This window comes from Gopherus evgoodei, chromosome 10 (genome assembly GCF_007399415.2).
Source record: "Gopherus evgoodei ecotype Sinaloan lineage chromosome 10, rGopEvg1_v1.p, whole genome shotgun sequence".
In the NCBI taxonomy this organism is placed as follows: Eukaryota; Metazoa; Chordata; order Testudines; family Testudinidae; genus Gopherus; species Gopherus evgoodei.
The window spans coordinates 66,007,813-66,028,063 of NC_044331.1; the positions used below are offsets into that span (position 1 = coordinate 66,007,813).

General features: G+C 37.4%; 1 protein-coding gene across 1 annotated transcript in view; it reads right to left on the reverse strand.

Moving 5' to 3' along the window:
- SNX29 (sorting nexin 29) overlaps positions 1–20,251 on the reverse strand; it is a 472,917-nt gene that overhangs the window by 421,653 nt on the left and 31,013 nt on the right. Inside the window, exons 7-12 of the mRNA XM_030578064.1 lie at positions 19,485–19,733; positions 16,582–16,595; positions 12,192–12,553; positions 11,295–11,413; positions 3,392–3,473; positions 2,752–2,834 (exon numbers count right to left, since the gene is read on the reverse strand). Of these exons, the coding sequence (XP_030433924.1) occupies positions 2,752–2,834; positions 3,392–3,473; positions 11,295–11,413; positions 12,192–12,553; positions 16,582–16,595; positions 19,485–19,733 (909 nt within the window). The remainder of the gene's footprint in view (positions 1–2,751; positions 2,835–3,391; positions 3,474–11,294; positions 11,414–12,191; positions 12,554–16,581; positions 16,596–19,484; positions 19,734–20,251) is intronic.

Genomic DNA, 20,251 nt, shown 5'->3' on the forward strand with positions numbered 1-20,251 from the left:
TCTTAAGATACACATTGCTTTACAAACGCAACATCGCAAACACAGTTCTCATACCATCACTGACCAGACTGCATGTCAGGGGAACAGAGATAAGGCTGGTTCTATAAGATCAAAGGAAAAGGAAGTGGAACAGAGACAGTATATAGCATATGCAACAAAACTGAGTTCAACTCATGTTTCATTTTATAATTGTTATCTTTAAAAATATAACTGTAGAAAGCTACTTGTCATTGGAGGCCTTATGGCTTTTATTACTGCACTATTCTATTTCATTTCGTATGTCTGCTATGTGTTTAGAACTGTGTTGCTATGCAACAAGCTAGAATCCTCACGGTTTAGAAACCATTCTGCAGATTATAACGAGCAAAAGCTAGCCACTAAAAATCTTTTCTGTAATATTGAACTCTCCCTACACCCCCCCGTACAGATGCCAATAAAACTTAAAGACCTATAATAACAAATCCTAAAAAAGAAAACATCTGAGTTGAACATTAACAAAAAACGTAGACTGCCATCAATATTTATACAATTATTCATGACTAATCAGTCGCATCTTAAGAAAAATGTTGATGATAAAAAATATTTACTGAACAGACACACAAAATTGTTTACTATGATCTATCTCTTCTCTCAAACAAAAAATACAGTAATGGGAAATTCATTTTAATGTTAAATGTTAGCTTTCATCATAGCCAGAAAAGGCTAAATAATCACTGAAATGCAGATCATAGTCAATTTTAACTTTTTTCATTGTATAGTAGATTAATTGGACATAGGCTGGAAATCAATTTCAAAGACCTACTGCTCCCCTTAGTGGTGACCAATTGTTCTATATTGCTATAAATATTACAGCTCCTAATTCACAATTCACAAAATAATGCAGGAAGGCAGTTTCCAGCTTGACTTTCTATATTTCACCCAAAGTAATAAAATAATTACGTTTAAATTTACTTTAGAAACAACATGAACATATATTCTCTGGCATAAAACTAGTGTACAAACCCATGATACACAACTAATACTTAGAGACACAAGGTGGGTGAGGTAATATCTTTTATTGGACCAACTTCTGTGGCTGAGAGAGACAAGCTTTCAGGGCACACAGAGCTCTTCTTCAGGTCAGGGAAAGGTATGCCCAGCATCACAGCAAAATACAAGGTGGAACATAAGTAATTAGCACATACTGTAAGGGACCATCCATGGTAAAGTGGTCCATTAACATCTCTGCAGTCACAGGACAAAAAGAGGGGGTTAGTGGGTTACAGATTGCTGTAATACGCCATAAAGCCTGCGTCTCTGTTCAGTCCATGACTTTTAGTGTCTAGCAGAGCAATGAATTTAAGCTCCCAGACTTGTATTTTGAAAGTGTTGCACAAGTTTCCTTTGAGGATGAGGACTGATAGGTCAGACACAGAGTGATTGCTTTGGGAAAAGTGTTCACCCACAAGTGATAGGGTGTTTCCGTCTTATATCATTTTCCCATGTGGCAGGGTCTGGTACTACTTTAAATTGGTGTGGCCTGGTTTGTGGGAAGCTTGCTTCTGATGATAATTTTTGAGAGGTTTGGGGGGTTGTTCAGATAGGGCTTGGGAAGCCACCTCCCTCCAGTGGCGTAGCCAGGTTCTAAGTGCAGGGGGAGCAAACATAAAAAAGGCGCCCCCCCCTTAGCTCCTCCTCAGGCCACTCCGCACCAGCACCACCACCCCCTGCCGGCTCCTTCAGCCTTGCTGCACCCCCCCTCGGAGGGGCTCAGTCCGGGGCGGGGAGGGTTGTGGGCTTCCATTAATTTCTGTTTATTTCCTTCCACCTGCCCGTGACTTTTACTAAAACTATCTGTGATAAAATCTTAGCCTTACTGACAAGCTGTATGCCATTGCTGATATCCAAATTCTACTAACATTAATGCTAATAGCACAAGATTGGTTCCCCACAATATGCTGCCATTAACTGGATGCTGCTAATATCAGCACTGCTATTAAGAAGAACCTACTGTACATTTTTGCAGATGAAATTTGATTGTTATTTCTCTCCTCCTGAATGTGATCATGAAATACTGTTATAAAGACGAAGTTTGAGGAAGTAGGCCCTGTCCACTAGCCCATCTGGAAAGCCGCCTGCAGAGCCCTTCGTAAGTAACTGGGGAATAATAAAGCCTGGAGAACAAGCCTCAGAATTGTTAACCCTTCTAACTCCACTGCAGCGTGTGGGAATATGGGAGAGGTATGGAGAGGAGTCAGAGTCATATTTGTGACCATGGCAGGATTGAAGTATTTTCCATATCAAATGAATAGAATGAGTGGCAATGGGAGGAGTAGAGGGGTTTTCTGCTCTGGCTAGATGTCAGGCAAAATGAACAGTATCTCAACAAAAAATATTGCTTAAGATCAGCTCTCCACCGGCCCTTCTGTGGTATTTTATCAAATTAAACAATTATTCTGGTAATTGTTAAAGACATCTCTAATATGACAGTATTTTGAGTAGTTTTTGGAGAAAAAAGGCTGGTGTCACATTGGCAACACAGTAACACTAGCTGAGAACTGCAGATTCAGAACCATCTCAGAACTCTCATGCCCACTGATAGCCAGCAGGTCAAAAGAGAAGTAATGTGTGTTCATCAGAGCAAAGGCTTTGCCTCACAGGAAACGTCTCAGAAAGAGAAAGAAAGCGAGGCCGCACACTATCAGTAGAGCTTGAAAAGCTAATTCTGAAAAGCACATACTGTCAGTCTAAATGGTTTAAGCAAGTACTTACTAATTGTCATTGATTCTGGCACAGTGGCTGAAGGCAACATATTGCTTAAAGCATTCGCTTGAACAGGAGGACTGACATCCACTCTAGTAAGACAGAAGATCATTAATATTAACCGGAGGAACACAAAATGCTCAATTCAAAGACTAATAAGCAAAATTTGTAGAAGTAGAAATGATCAAATGACAACATTCTATTCACCAGGTGTACATGTAACTGTAACATGCTGAAGCCATAAAGAGCAAAATACTTTTATTTTAATCCAAACTTATTTGAAATTTTAAAAAAATTAAAATTTCTGCATTAATCTTAATTTATAAATACTGAAAATATTTTTCTATTCAAATAGACAAACTATAAGACTAGTATATGGTGCAAAAATGACTTCCAGATGAAGTCCAGATACCATTTGATATGACTCCTTTAGCATCATTAGAGATCATATAAAATATTAAGAAGATTATGAAAATATGGAAGTATGGATTTAGGCCTTTGTCTTTCCAGATGTTTATAGCATTAATCTGATTAGTGGTGTGTTTCGAGTACTGAGTAATTATGGCTTAGGTGTCAACTTTACTTTGCATGTGCCTGTTTACCATTAAGTACTTCTGTTTTATAATTAGAAAATCTAACTCTGATTTACCTATAAGGAAGTTCAGATCCTCTCTGAGCCAGTTCTACTGCAAGAACAGCACTTTCCTGCCCATCTCCATTCTCCAGGTTACCTAAAGTAGCATGCACAAGACATAAATTAGTTAATGAAAAAAAATCAAACAACATACAAAATAAGCAAAATGTAACAGTTTTCCATTACACTTGCAACTAATAAAGGTAGTAAGGTAAGTAAAATTTTCAAAAGCACCTAAATCAAAATTTTACAAAGGAAATAGGCTTGTAAGTGTATAAGCCCCACTGACTGTCAATGAGACTTAGGTGCTTCTGAGAATTTTAGATTTAGTCATATTACATTTAGTGTCTGACATTTTACAGTCACAATTTCATGTTTCAAAGTTCTAAGGAAATGTCTTCCCTGAAATATCACAAATCCTGATGAGTTTGATACTCATCACAAACAGAGCTGTGGGAAGTGAACTGGTGGTTTAAATCCAGTCATAAATTGACATTTTGTAAATTTAAAACCCACTATTACAATTGACATATTTGTTGGCAGTCTTCATACAGAACATGAGGATTAAATAAGCATAGAAACCATTCACTTCCAGAGGTCATTCCATCGTGTCAGGGTTTAGACATTAATGGGTCAGTGTGGAAAAGCTTATACCTCATACTGTATCTGTTCTGTATATTAAGAAGTTAATTTTTCTAAGTCATCTAACACTGACTATTTTATGTCCCTAATAATTAATTCATATTCATACCATCATCCTACATACAAAAGGCTGTCTCTATTTAACAGCCCCATGGGCCATTCAGTCCCTTATAAAACGTTCAAGTGAAACAAAAATTTAGTCATATTTAACTGACATTTTCTGCATATATCCTAAATATATTTTATCATAATGAAGTTACCGGAAAATAAACCTAGAGGAAGATGTTAAAACAGTACTGGATTTAAAAAAAAAATGGAGAAAGAAGGTTGACAATGTTTTGACAGTGACGTTGGATTGAATAAGGACAGGCATGTCTGTTTGTTTTTTAAAATGGTAGAGTCATTACTGAACTTTCCACTTTGTTTCCAAGCAACTGAATTTCAACCCAAGTTGTGCTACCTCACAATACATGTAGACTTGATATGTCTTGACACATCCTTGAAGCATTACAATAAAAAGTGAAGTCAAGGCACCCTCACAAATTAATGAAAAAGTATATTGTAACAATTTCAAAGTTATATCAGCCTTGATACTAATCACTGTAATAAGCCTATAAATCAAGATGAAATATTAGGATGTTAGTATATACTTAGTATGCTTTAATAACAATCTTTTCATAATACTGCCCTATTTTCCAATCAATTAAAACACTAAATATTTCCTCCCACCATTGCAGAATAATTAGCAACTGTTTGTCACAGACCAAACTCCAGTGTTGTCAGCTAAACAAAGGCAAAACCAAATAAAGAAATCAAATAAATTAAATTATATTAGCAAACAAAATAGTTTCTCTCTGTGGGTGTTTTGGTCTGAAACCTGGTACAAAATTTAAAGACAAATTTAAAAACTCAGAAAGATTGCTGATAGGGGTTTGAGGCTCACAATTCTTATTAAATGTACAAAAAGGGACTTGCTCGGTTCTTCTCTATTTAACTACTGGGACAAGGTAGTATCTTTTATTGAACAACTTCTTTTGGTGCCAGAGACGAGGTTTTGAGCTTAGATAGAGCTCTCTTTCAGGCCTGAGTCAAATCTGAAGAACAGCTCTGTGCAAACTCAAAAGCTTGTCTCTCTTACCAACAGAATTGGTCCAATACAAGATACTACTACCTCACCCACTTTGTCTTTCTAGTTCCCTGGACCAACACAGCTACAACACTGCATACAACTATTCAACTACTGATATTTTATTAGTTGCAAGTATATGAAACAACAATAGAGGGCAGTACAACATTACTTAACTCTTTGCAAGTTATATTCTTTGATTTTTACCACCATAATGATACAGAAAATTTTCTAAGAAACACTGCCCATTTATCTCCCTCATCAATTAATGGTTCTCAAAAACTATGGGAATATACACAGCAGATTCAAAACAGAAGAAAGGTTTTACTTCTGAACTGCATATATTTGGAATGCAGTTGAATTGTTAAGTAGTCATTAAAAAGAGAACACATTCAAACAAACATGTTGTTTTATGAAACAATTAGCCAAGTAACTAAACAAACTATATATTCTGGTGACACATTATGGCAAAATAAAGAATCTTTAATGTACACAGTTTTACAGACTCACTCCCTGCCCTGGAGTTGGTGCTCCATATCATCTCAGGATCATAATCATTCAGAAAAGTGATGCTGTAAGGGATTAATGCTGTTGGTAAAAGGATTCTGGAAAGAAATGGGTTTTGGGGTGGAGTGTGCGTGGGTGCAAGGAAAGAGTGTTCCATCTGCAGAAGGCAACAGGATAGGAGTGAAAAAAAAGTGTAAGAAAGATGAAGGGGGCAGTAACATAAAAACTAGGAATGGTGCAGAAGGAAATGAAAGCACAGCTGTAGGAACACAGACATTAACAGACAATGGTAATCTTAAAGTAACGACCTTGTTAGTTATGTACATCTGATTTGGTAGTTTTAAGGGCCCATAATAAAAGCTAGCCTTACCAAGGTCTTTCAATTTAAATCTCAGAGTACCATAACTCCTCATTTAAAGTCATCCCGGTTAACTTTGTTTTGTTGCTGATCAATTAGTGAACATGCTCGTTTATAGTTGTGCAATGCTCCCTTATAACGTTGTTTGGCAGCCACCTGCTTTGTCCACTGCTTGCAGAAAGAGCAGCCCAGTGGAGCTAACTGGTGGGGGCTTGGAGCCAGAGTGGACTGGCAGCCCTCCTATCAGTTCCCTCCTCCCCTAAGTTCCCTGTGCAGAAGCTGCCCAGCAGGCTATCAATTGCTGGCAGTCCAGCTGTCCCTCCCCCCACTGCCATGTGCAGCTCCCACCCTCTGCCTTGCAGCTGCGCCCAGGAGCCTCCTGCTTGCTGTGCAAGTGGGGGAGAGAGGGGAGCTAATATCATTGGGTTCCCCGCCCTCCGCTCCTGCACCCAACTTACCCCATCTCCATAGAGGGAGTGAAGGGGCACGACAGGGCTAAGGATAGAGGGAGCTTCCTGGCAGCAGCAGCTGCTGTCTCAACTTGCTGATCTACTTAACAAGGCAGCGTACTTAGAGTGAGGTAAGCCTACCTAAAGGGCCAATGCGCATCCCTCTCCCTCTCACACACACTGTGTCTCTGTCGGCCCACGCTGTCTTCCCTCCCTCCATTCATGCTGCCCTGTAGAGTGTGAGGTTACAATAACAACAATGGGTTAACCCTTGAGGGCTCAGCCAAAAGCTAGTTCATCATTTAGCAGTAAGGCATTCCCTGGGAAATCTCTCACCCTCTTCCACCCTCTGACTTCACCACCTCAACCAAGCTTCACAATCATGATCGCTGTGTACAATATTAAATTGTTTGTTTAAAACTTGGGGGAGGGGGTGTTGGTTGGCAAAAAAATTTCCCTGGAACCTAACCCCCCCTTTACATTAATTCTTATAGGGAAATTGGATTCGCTTAACATCATTTCACTTAAAGTCACATTTTTCAGGAATATAACTACAACGTTAAGCAAGGAGTTACTGTATATCCAAATTAATCCACTTTCAGTCCCTACGGAAATCCTGTATTTTCTCCCTGGCTCCTCTAACATCTAAATAACACTACTGTAGATATTGGAGGATGAAAAATACGTAAATTGCTATGAGAATTCAGTTCTCCATAGACCTTTATGGCCGGGGAGTGGGGAGAGAGAATGGGCTATCATATGCACCCAGCAGATGAGATTGAGACATAGCATTCAGTCAAACAGCCATATTTTGTATATTCCTGTATTAAACCAACTACATGTTACTTTGGTTATAGGTTATTTTTCTCTAGTTAGTATCTGCCTAAAATTTCTCTTCTTTAACTGAAGCTTTACATTCCTTGGCCTCAACCCAACAGTGAATTCTATTTTTGAGAAGATTCATTATAGTTTTATGCACACAAATTTAACCATCGCCTATTGCACAGATTAATCTTGTAATTTTACTGTTGTAACATAATACTAAAGTATGCATATAATTATTTTGAATCAGCTATATTCAAGTCCTTCAAAGATTAGGCTTTTCAGGATTTGGAAGTGTCTGTGGTAGGCATCTATCAGAAACCAAAGCTTTGTTCCACAACAATACATTAAAATTTGCATTAGGCAATTTTACATCTGTGGCATCCTGCTACTCCTTGACCTTTCAATCTCCACTTTTAGACAAGTGGTATTGTTTTTTAATTTTGAATAGTTTAGGTAGACGTTGTGTCACAAAATCATTGTGGTGGTCTAAATTTCATGTCAGGCACAAACAATACGAACTGACATACAAAAATCAACATCCATATTATGAATGTGTTTAGGACATTTAATACTTTTAAACTTCATAGTAATGGTACCAAACTATTTATTAAAGTAATGTATTTTTTTTAAAAGAATAAAATCTATTCTATCAAACAACAGAAATGTTGACTTGAGATTACTCGAAGTTCACGTTCGCCTGGCCAGGCATACAGCATAAACTACTAAGGATTTCAGAACCACAGCTGTTTGCTCCCCTCTCTAACGTTATTTTTTTGGCAGTCTATATAAAAATATGAGTATGAGTGTAATTCTTACTTCTCGTCTATGCTAGCAAACTAGATAGCTAGTTGAAAAATTACAGATAGCTTTGTTTTACAGTATATTCACATCTCCCATATTCTGAGGTGCTGAGCAGCGCCTGCATTAATTGCAACGGAAAAGAGGATATTCAGCACATGACAGGATTGGGAATCAAGTCCTCTTAATTTATATACTGTGTACGATTTAGTTATTCATATAGTGCCAGATTCTGCAAGGTACAGAGAGTCCTCAACTCCTGTTAATGTAAATGAAAGCTGAAGACTGTTCAATACATCTCAAGAAAGTGCTCAGCACCTTTCAGAGTTGGGCTCACGGAAGTCAAAAGAAAGCTGCCAACAACTGATGAAGTGCCTCCTCCTGAACAATCAAGCATTATTAACTGTGAATTTGAGATGCACCTCTCTCTCTCCCCCTCCAACCCCTGCTTCCACCCCTGACCCCCCACCCCAGGAAGAGCATTGTCATAGCATCCTTAACCAAGCTTATGACTCAGGAGAATTACATAAATTCGTTGCTCTCAAAATGACGGTTCTCTGCCTGTGCTCTGTATCCCTTTCACACCTCAACACAAACAAGTGTGCTGTTGTTTACTGTTATCTACACACACTTAAGACTGCATACTTTTTTTTTTTTTGCTACTTTTAAAATATTTTTATTACTTTCCTCCTCAGGCACACCTCTACTAACCGATAAATATTCCAAAATTCCAGTTCTAAATAATCTTATTTTAGTGAACAGTTCAACATTTCAAAAGAAATTTTTTATATTTTTTTAGTGAAGACAACTATAAATTTCTGCTATGAGATCTTTTACTGTAAACATTTTCACTGAAACCATTAAGGTATTTCATTTTGAGTCCACAATAATCTTCAGGATGGCAAGTATACTTAGCCCACTGATTATTGAAAACCTCTCAGCTGGAACACTTTCCACACTGGAAGATATGCCAGAGAAACTTGCTCTTCCACATCACCCCGGTATGTCTGATGTGTCATATTATAATATATAATATAATAAAAACATACACATTTTCTGGCATCAGCAAGATAATTAATGTGCAAGACAACCCATGTGCTGCATGGATCTATGTCCATCCTCCATTAGCTCAGTTTTTAAGTTAATTATCTAAATAAATTGTACCAACTATCAGGTTTTCTTCCTGAAAACACCATCCTGGCCACCATGGATATAGAAACTCTTTATATCAATATTCCACACAAAGATGGACTACAAGCTTTCAGGAATAGTATCCCTGATGAGGCCACAGCACACCTGGTGGCTGAGCTTTGTGACTTTGTCCTCACCCACAACTATTTCAGATTTGGGGACACCTTATACCTTCAAGTCAGCAGCACTGCTGTGGGTACCCGCATGGCCTCACAGTATGCCAACATTTTTATGGCTGACTTAGAACAACGCTTCCTCAGCTCTAATCCCCTAAAGCCTCTCCTCTACTTACACTGCATTGATGACATGATCATACGGATCCACAGGAAGAAGGCCCTTGAAGAATTGGAATTGGAATTGGATTTCAACAATTTCCACCCCACCATCAACCTCAGCCTGGACCAGTTCACACAAGAGATCCACTTCCTGGACACTACAGTGCAAATAAGTGATGGTCACATAAACACCACTCTATACCGGAAACCTACTGACCACTATACTTACCTATATGCCTCAAACTTCCAGGCAGGATACATCACACGATCCACTGTCTACACCCAAGCTCTACGATACAACTGCATTTGCTCTAATCCCTCAGAGAGAGACAAACACCTACAAGATCTCTATCAAGCATTTTTAAAACTACAATACTCCCCCACCCCCACCCCGGGAAAATGAGGAAACAGACTGACAAAGCGAGACAGGTACTCAGAAGTCACCTCCTACAGGACAGACCCAACAAGGAAAATAACAGAACATCACTGGCCATCATGTACAGCCCCCAGCTAAAACCTCTCCAGAGCATCATCAACGATCTAAAACGATTTCTATCCTGGAAAATGACCCACCCACTCTCACAGGCCTTGGGAAGCAGGCCAATCCTTGCTTACAGACAGCCCCCAACCTGAAGCAAATACTCACCAACAACTATACACCACACCACAGGAACCAATCCCTGTAACAAACCTTGTTGCCTTCTCTGTCCCCATATCTACTCTAGTGACACCATTGTAGGACACAACCACACCAGCCACACCCCTCTGCCATGTACATTGGCCAAACTGGATAGTTCTATGTGAAAGAATAAATGGACACAAATCAGACATCAGGAATGGTAACATACAAAAGCCAGTAGGAGAATACTTCAATCTCCCTGGACATTCAATAACAGATTTTAAAAAGTAACCATTTTTCAACAAAAAAACCTTCAAAAACAGACTTCAAAGAGAAACTGCAGAGCTACAATTCATCTGCAAACTTAACACCATCAATCTAGGCTTAAATAGGGACTGTGAACGGCTGGCTCACTACAAAAGCAATTTTCCCTCTCTTTGTATTGACACTTCCTCATCAATTATTGGGAGAGGACCACAACCACCGAATTTGCCTTCAACATTGGTTCTCCACTTGTAAGGTAACTCCCTTCTTTTCATGTACCAATATATATTTATGCCTGCATCACTCCACGCATCTGAAGAAGTGGGTTTTTTACCCACGAAAGCTTATGCCAAAATAAATCTGTTAGTCTTTAAGGTGCCACCAGACTCCTCGTTGTTTAAATAAATTGTGTAATGCACAAAGTTAGTATTCAGAGGATATGAACAGTACATTCATCGAGTCAGAATGCATGCTGAAAATGCGGTGGACAATAAAAAGGGAATTGACTTCTTGAAGTTTACACAATATATGCCAAAACATATGCAATTATATTTTATAGCTAAAAAGAAGAGTTTCTTTCCATTCACTTGAAATCCAAATTCCAGTATATGGCTGGTTAAAGCCCATTTGAGAGATTCAGGAGTTCATATAAATACATAGCTACTGTATTACAATCACTAATAAAGAGAAGCATGTAGAATTGATAGCATGTCAAATCAAATACATACAGGTAGAATATGAACTTGTGTTTATCAAGAATGATAGCACTCAAATTGTATAAAAATTATAGTATTCCAGAACATGGTTTCAACACAGTAGAGAACTGGACCAATTTATTGAAATTAGATAATAGTAAATACCTACCAATCTGGGAGTAAGAACCAACAGCACTGACAGGAAACAGAATATCTGAATTATCATTCAGGATCTGCAGGGGAGTCCAAGTGCATATCTGTGAATTGCATGTGCTCCCTTCATATGGCCTAAATAAAAACACATAAAACACAGCTCACTACCCACCATATATTTCTTTGAAATATAATATATATTCATTTTGTACAGTATTTTCAAGACAAAAGTTGCTATGAGTATGTTAAGAAATAATTGTATCTCAGTTCCCCCTCCCAAACCCCCAATCCTTGTGATTAGATGTATGAAGAAATGTTCAAACATAACACAGATTCACAGAAGAGTGGCTGGTCCAAGTAGGCATGCAGGCTGGGCAGTGCCCTGTTCTCCGCCGTCAGTGCCCAGTAGTCGTGACAAACATGATCAGGAAAAGAATGGTAGGATGCAATTTCAAAAAATAAATATCAAAACTGTGTCATTTAACTATGTATTTTGTTTCCCCCCAACCTCCCATTTAAAAACAAACATCATTTTACTTTACAACCAAAATCCAGGTGATCACATACGAAGGATGGGAAAATCTCCAATGGGTAAGAGTGGTTTGAATTTATCATCCAAAGTTGGATACTATTTGAAACTTGGAGTCTGAAAAGCTCAGCTGGAAATCTTATAAGGAAACTCCTGGAAATCTCACAAGTTTTTCTTCTGGTTCTTGCCAGAAATCACAAGTGAAGAATACCAGATTTGACATTTTGACCATGTGAATTATTTGGGTAAGTTATAGTTTGATTCTAAAAATAGGTAAAGTTTAGGGATCTTATAGGTTAGGCAAATTAATTTTCCTGTTCCTATTAAGCACTTGAAGCAACGTAGAAATGCACAGACAGTTTAGTTTTGGGTCTATGTACTCACTTTTCTGAAACTTTTGTTTCATCTTCTACGCCTTTGTTTCCCAGGATCTTTCCATATATCTCATCCTCATTTTCATCCACATCTTCATCATCAATACTCTTCACATCAAGCTTCTGGTAACTACACTCTCCATTCAAAAACATAGAATCACTTTTCCACAAATGGGTATTCTGATTTCCATTTAAATTTTGTACAAGAGAGCCTTCAGAGGAAGGTAACACAAAAGCTGACGACTTGTCTGAGTTCTCTTCTGAGCTTTCTCCTACAACTGCTGTCTTTAAAGTATCTCCTAAATTTTGTTCATCTTCCTCCTCATCAAATGAGATGATGTGTGTCACCCTTTTCTTCTTCTTCCGATCTTTCTACATTTTATATCTGGTGGCAACAAAAGATTGATTTACATATTTTAGAGAAAAGCAGCTAACAACAAATGGAGATACTTAATTCATGTTTTAGGACTTTACTGCCTTTCCTTAAAGAGGTGAACATACATGATGATGGGACAGGGGAAACAAAACACACACAAAAAGATTTTTCCAGGATTAAGGCTGCCAAAGCAAGTTTGCACACTGCTAAAATGACATATGTGAAACAAAAAGATAGCAATGTATTTAATATCTTCCCCACCCCAATCAATCAAGTCGCTAACATTTTTGATAGTTGCTCAGGGAACCCTGATGGGAAGCGTTTCACAGAAAGAAATTCCAGATACTTAAAAAGAGTATTCTGTGGCAATTATTTAAGAGTACTACTACAAATAGAAAAGGGTTAAAATAACAAAGAATGACAGATAAAATTAGTGTTTGTAGTATTGTTGCAGCAATGTTGGTCCCAGGAGACAATCGGATCGGCAGGCAGCGATCCATCTATCAGGGATCGACCTATCGCGTGTAGTTTAGATGCGATAAATCGATCCCCAATTGCCCTCCCGTCAACTGCTGAACTCCAGCTCGGCAAGAGGCGGAAGCAAAGTTGACGGGGGAGTGGCAGCCATCGACCCCGGGCCGCGAGGATGCAAAGTAAGTGATTCTAAGTTGATCTCAGATACATCAACTTCAGCTACGCTATTCTCATAGCTGAAGTTGTGTATCTTAGATCAATTCCGCCCTCCCCCAGTGTAGACCAGGGCTAAAGGTAGTATCTTTTATTGGACCAACTTCTGTTGGTGAAAGAGAGAACCTTTTGAACTACAGAGCTGAATAAAGCTTGTCTCTTTCACCAACAGAAGTTGGTCCAATAAAAGATTTTTCCTCATCCACCCTGAGTCTCAGACAAGATTAGTGACAGGCCATAGGATACTTATAAAACCTGATGGGTTTATATTCTTTACCTTTAAATGTACTTTTGAACCTGTTAAGCAGTTTATTTAAAGGACCGCTAACTAAATGGCTCAGACTTTGAAGAGTTGTTTTTGAGGAGATGGGTGGATGGACGTGATATTTGTTTTTGGCAGCATACTGGAACTCTCTCTGAGAACGAAAAGTTCAAAATATATTTTGAAATTTCTAAATTTTGTCCCTTGCCCTCATGACAGCTACCCCCCCCCACAGACTCACACCATTCAGCTAAACTAATATTACAGTTTTATGCCTTCCCCTTTTGATCTAGAGGGCAGAGTGGATTTGATTTAAATCACTAGGCAGGAAGACTCGGAGTAATCATGGATTTCTACATAAAAGTGCATTCTTGTTTGTTGTTATAACCTGAATACATATTCTTCACAACTCACAGATAACTGTAGGTTTCATTTTTAGAAGGTACACACTATACATTTTTAAGTGATTTATTTTGAAAACTTTTCAGATAAGTTTTACAGCTATATCAGAAAATGAATGATTGTTTGGTTATTTCATTTACCAAAGGTAATTGAAGCAGATATTTATGAAGTCATTGGGAGGTGACTATCTCCAGTTCAACAGGTTAACCATTAATATTTGGAGGATTTTCTTATTAGGAAGAGAACATCACCAGACAGAGATTTAAATTGTTTTATTTAACTAAAACAACATTATGTATTCTGGATTTTTTTCTTCAACAGCAAACATATAATATTTTAACAAAACAAGTATATTAATTTTTTTATTTAGTTAAATATTCAAGTTTTTTAAAATCAGGTTTGTTATTGTTAAAATTGTTTTTAACTAAAATTGTTAAATGAAATATCTTAAAAAAAAATTAACTGTCAGCCAAGTCAACATGAGAAACTTAAAATATTGGCTTCTGCAGCTAACTTAGTTGTCTTCATTTTCCTGTTTGTTCATAATCTGGAAAAGAAAAACAAGCTTTCCTGCTTTTTCAGGTCCCAAACGATTTATCAATTTGGAATTAATTAGTCCAAAAGAAGAAAATATTCTCTCTACACCGTCAGAAGAAGCTACTGCTGTTAAAAGTGAGATTATCACTTCAACAGTCTTTGAATCCAAGTGCTTAAGTGCCTTCCACCAGTTCACTGGTGTGATTTTCTTTAAATCATCATCAGCAAACATACATTCCTTGAATGGTTCAACCTTAGCTCTGAAGTTTATTATAGTTGGCATTATGGAGGAATTATTGCTGGATGTCCACATCATAGTCAAGTCCTCTTCTTCAGCAGTTAAGGTTTGACCCTGGTACCAAATATTGAGAATATTTACAAGAAAATAAGCTGGAGATAGTGCTTGACCCATTCGCTTTTTTAATGCTTGCAATTTAACTCTGTCATTGCATATTTCTCTTTTTAAGATCTCACTCAGTTCCTTTCAAATTTCAACAGCGTCAGCATTAAAACAACTATTTCCCTGCATTTTGTTCAAGGCTACAGAAATAGGGTTCAGGGTACTCAGCATGTGTTCAACATTTCTCTTAAGCCCAATGTTTGAGACGTTGGCTGTGACAGTGCCATCTATTTTTTCACAATTTTGTTCACGAACTGTCATCAGATTAGGCCAGTTCTTGATACAGTTCTAAAAACAGTCCACTACTGAGTTCCATTGCACATCTTGTGGGAGAGTTAGCTTGGTTCCTCCCAATTTTTTTCAGAGTAGCTGCTGCAAAGTGGTTGTTACGGAAGCATTTTGCAATTTCAACATTAGCCTTTATTTCTGGAACACTAAAATCTTTGGCTAGAAGGTGCATCAAATGAGCACTGCAACTGTGTTATTAGCCTGGGACTCTCTTCACTCTCTTCTAAATAATTTCTTCTCATCTTGGATACATTTGCAGCATTGTCTGTGACGAAGCTGCATACTAGATTTTCGAATTTTTTTTTCACAGTCTGTTATAGTTTTTACTGCTACTTCTTGAAAGTATTCTGCTGTGTGTGCATTTCCTGATGTATCAATCAAAGGAAGACATTCCCTTCTTCTATTGTCACACAAGCACATACAACAGGATCATTGTGGATATAGCTCCAACCATCAAGACTCAGGTTAAAACAATTTTACCCTCTAACCTTTTGCACACTGCTCTTCAGTCTTGGTCTTAATGACTGAACCATGTTAATGAAGTGTAGGTTCTCAATCATATGGAAAGGAGAGTTTGTTGCATAAACAAACCAGGCAATTTTTTCATCCATTACCTCTTTTTGTAATCTGCTGGTTCTTATCACAAATTTATCTACGGTTGTTTCTGGATGATGGAGATTTTTTTTTTTCTTTTTGCTACAAGTGATATACTGTGGCTATGTGACATACACGATGTGACTGAAACACTATCATTGGCAGAAAACTCAAACTATGAAAATTATGGTGATCTTGAAGGTGGGTAGTCTTCATAATCCTGTATGTTGAGGATGGATTCTCCTAAACAAAATAAGGCAATGTAGTTATTAAATTACTATTACCATACTGCTCATTTAGAACTATTCATTGCATTCACTGACACTCAGTACTACTTTAAAGGTGAAATTGTAAAAGGAAGATCTGCCTATTTCAGCTATTTATTTTTTATCACACTGCATCTAAAATGATAGTACCATAAAGTAACAACTGTATTTTTTGCTCAAACATGAGAATTCAAGAATAGTCCAGAAGGAAGACAGGCAGTCCTTAAGAAAGAAGTATGAAATAAAAATGTTTACCAACCTGAAGATCCTGCATGTTCAGACATGTTCCTTTCATCATCTTCAATACAGCTTCCTCCTGAGAAGGAACACTTCTCCTCATGATGTTGTTTCATTGAGGCAACCAGGTCTTCCATTTCTTTGTTGCACTGTTTGTATTTTGCATGCATGCCTGTCTTACCCCAAGGTAGAGAAATTTCATTAAAATATTCCCAAACTGGGTCACTTTTATGGCCTGCTGCCATTATTGGTTTTCCCTTCTAGTGAGAAAATGGTAAGGGAGATCTCAAAATCAATGAACGCTACCACTCAGAAAGACCTCAAGACTTCTGGAATATGCTGCTCAAATACCTTCACTTTTGTTTCTACTGCCTGTCCCTCCCTTCTCACATGTATCTCCAGAATTCTTCTCTTGTCCAGATCTATTCCGCCCACAATAATTTTCTATTCATTGAACTTTTTGAAATTTTGCACTTTTACAGAGAGGTAAGGGATTGACTCTTTGTACACAAATTTGCAGAGGGACAATAGGGTTGAGGTCTGTTATTTCTCACCTCTGTATGTTATTTATTTATTTTAAAACATTTTTGCTGTTAATAAGCATGTTATTTCTGGAGACACAAATCCACAGTTTGAGAACTGCAAAACTAAGCATCACTGATGGTATCTTCTGGACTGAGCACTAGTTCCATTAGGTAGATAGATTAACCTAAATAATCTATACAGAAGCCCCTGGAACCCCATAAAATTGAGTCCCTAATCCATGAACTACTGGAACTTATTTACAAAACTTTTCTTAAACATTACATGAATATATTGTCTCATACTATAGAATTAGAATTTATAATCCCTATTACATGATGAGATATCTTTGAGCTATAATGTATCTTAAGTAAAACTATCTTTAGATAAAATGCTTTTTGAGGACAAAACCTATCAAAAAAATCCTATTTAAATTAAAAAATCCAACTTTTTATTTAAAAAAATAATTGATTTTTATCCACCCTGCTAGAGGGAAGTACAACTGTTATTTGCCATGGGTGTACATCCCATTTCCCACCAAGTTTACTAAGTACATTGTTTTCTATATTTTATTATTTACTCAAATGTCAGTTACTAACCTAAATTATTACTCTATCACTAAAAAATGATGTTCTGCATTTTAAAACAAATATACTTCTTGCAAGGCAGTGGCATATACAAGAAACCATCATGTGTTAGTAGATCCAAGGGCAACACTCTTCTGCTCTATCCCTTACATCTGTGACATTAGACTCATTTTATCTGACAATACATCAGGTCCTGTCTATACAACAACGACATGAAGAGTTACTAAAAACAAATACAAAAACAGTTTGGTCTCATTCTGGAAAGGAGTTAGTTGATTTTCAAAAGCCATTTTAACCTGTTCCCACAACTAGGCAGTGATGTAGTCTTGGGATTGGTTTTCAAGAGATCTTTTAACCAATTTATGCCTAATCTGCTCTGGCAAAAAATAAAAATAAGTTTCCTGCTCCTGCCTTTTTTGTAATGTAGATGGGATGTAAGTCACTTCAAATAGCTACATGTTATTTTAGTACAATCCAAGAATACCAGAAATACATGGGCCTGGAAAACTGGTACGGTGGACTGATTCTTTTCTGCCTCTCCCCAACCCAACTCTGACCAGCATATATCCACAGAAAACTTCTCCCTAATGATAAAATGAGGATGGAATGTTTTCTGAACACAAATAAAAAAAGCAACAGAATACAAGCAACAAGCGTGATTTCAATGGAATCACCTGACAAATTTATTCTAAAAATTCAATTTACTGCTGTATTTGAATGCATCTAATGTTTCTGTTCTATCGAAGTTGCACACTAATGTACAGCACATGGTCAAGTATTCTGTTGTTTGAACTGTAGAATGCTTTTTGAAATAATAAAAGTTATCCCAAGTATGGAAGCATCGCAACCTTCTTAATTCAATTTAGCTGAAAATCTGCACAAAAACCTTGGTGTCAAGATATTTTAAAAAAGCATATTTAAAATAAACAGCATATTTTAAATGCCAGAAAAGTAAATAATTTTTGCTCTCCTCCCCCACTCACACTACAACACATTTACACATTTTCGTAGTTCTAATGGAAATTCATAAGGCATCAAAAACCTACAATGAATGAGTCCTCTTCTTCTATCATCTAAAGCAATACTTAAGCATCTCCAAGTTAGACTTTTTATTTGATGAGTACAAGACTGCCAAAATGGTGCTTTATGTTTGCAACTTTCAGTTTCCGGAGATGAAAACTTACCCCTTCGATACTTGCATAGCAGACTACATATAAGTGAAAGCTGCATCTTACTGCACTATTTTAAACCTACAGCAGACTCAAGTCTTCACAGACGCTGTGAGTGGCTGTCCAAAATGATCATCTACCATGATTGTGCTAGCTGCAGCAGGGCAATAGCACATTCAAATGTTCTAACCTTGTGTGGCTAAACTATGATCTATAAAGCATAATTATTTATTATTTGTTAAGGGACTTTATAGACTATATACACTGTCTGCCCAAACAGTTAACAATCAAGCTGGAGTTTGTAATCTAGATACACAAGCATAGGCATCTCCTACTGTATTTATCACTGATAGGTAAGGATATGTGCCACAAGTAAACACATTATTATTAAAGGGACAATGAGTCATGAAATTAGCATCTGCCAGGTCTGATATACACCTCTACCTCGATATAACGCTGTCCGCGGGAGCCAAAAAATCTTAACGCGTTATAGGTGAAACCGCGCTATATCGAACTTGATTTGACCAGAGCGCGCAGCTCCGGCCCCCTCAAGCGCTGCTTTACTGCATTGTATCTGAATTCGTGTTATATCAGGTGGTGTTACGTTGGGGTAGAAGCGTAATGATTTAGAAGTGTGCCATAACAAATTTCAAGTGAAAATCCCAAACTGTCAAGAGATTATAATTTTCTATTCTCAGAGATACAAATAGCACGATGCATATATCCATTATACAGAAGAGCTTTTCATTTTCTGTCACACCAATATTTCCACACTACTTTTCTTAAAAACTAACCTACCAGTTTTAAGTTTAAATTGTAACAAACAGGGTATTTAAATTATGTGTAACAAATATGTTTAATGATGTAAAGAATTTATTCTTGATATTCTTTTAGAGTCTTCTTTAATCTAAAAAAAATTAAATATTTGAGCACTTTATATATGTTTTAATTATGTTAGTATCCCCAAAATGCTTACCAGCACTAACATTCTTTGATAGAACTGGAAGTGGGTCAGTGTCTTGATCAGGTTTGATTAAAATGGAAACAGCAGAGGATGCTGTTATCTCTCTTAGAAGGCTGCTAACACCTTGGGTGGATTCCTTCAACAATGAGGTTACATTTTGCGTGGATTCTTTTAAGAGATCAGAGACGGTAGGAGTGCATTTGCTCTGCCCATTTAAGTCCTTGTTGTCGATGTTGATTGCAAAAAGAATGGAGTTCAGACCTTTAGATTAAAAAAAAAAGAAAAACCATACAGCAACATAGCTGAATACATATATGCAATGATATTTCATACACAAATGAAGTTAATAGAACATTAAGGTTGCAATGAAGAAGTCTGAAAATAGATCCACAACGAAGAGTAGATTTTAACACTGCCTCCTTCTATAATTCACTAATCACATACTATCTCAAATATCACATAGCGGAAGATCTGTGCTGATGACTCACAGATCTACCTCTCTCCTCTGGACCTGTCTCCTTCTGTCCAATTAAAATATCATCCTGTCTCTCTGACATTGCCTTGTGAATGTCGAGCCATCACCCAAAGCTTAATGTGGCTAAAACAGAGTTCTTAATCATATCCCTCTTCCAATCAGCCCCACTAATTCCTTCATTGATCACTGTGGACAACACCTCTGCCCTGCCTGGCACTTAGGCTCCTAATGTGGGCATAACTTCAACTCAGAACTCTCTCTAGGTCCTCACATTTAGGCTATGTCTAAATCTTGCCAATTCTTT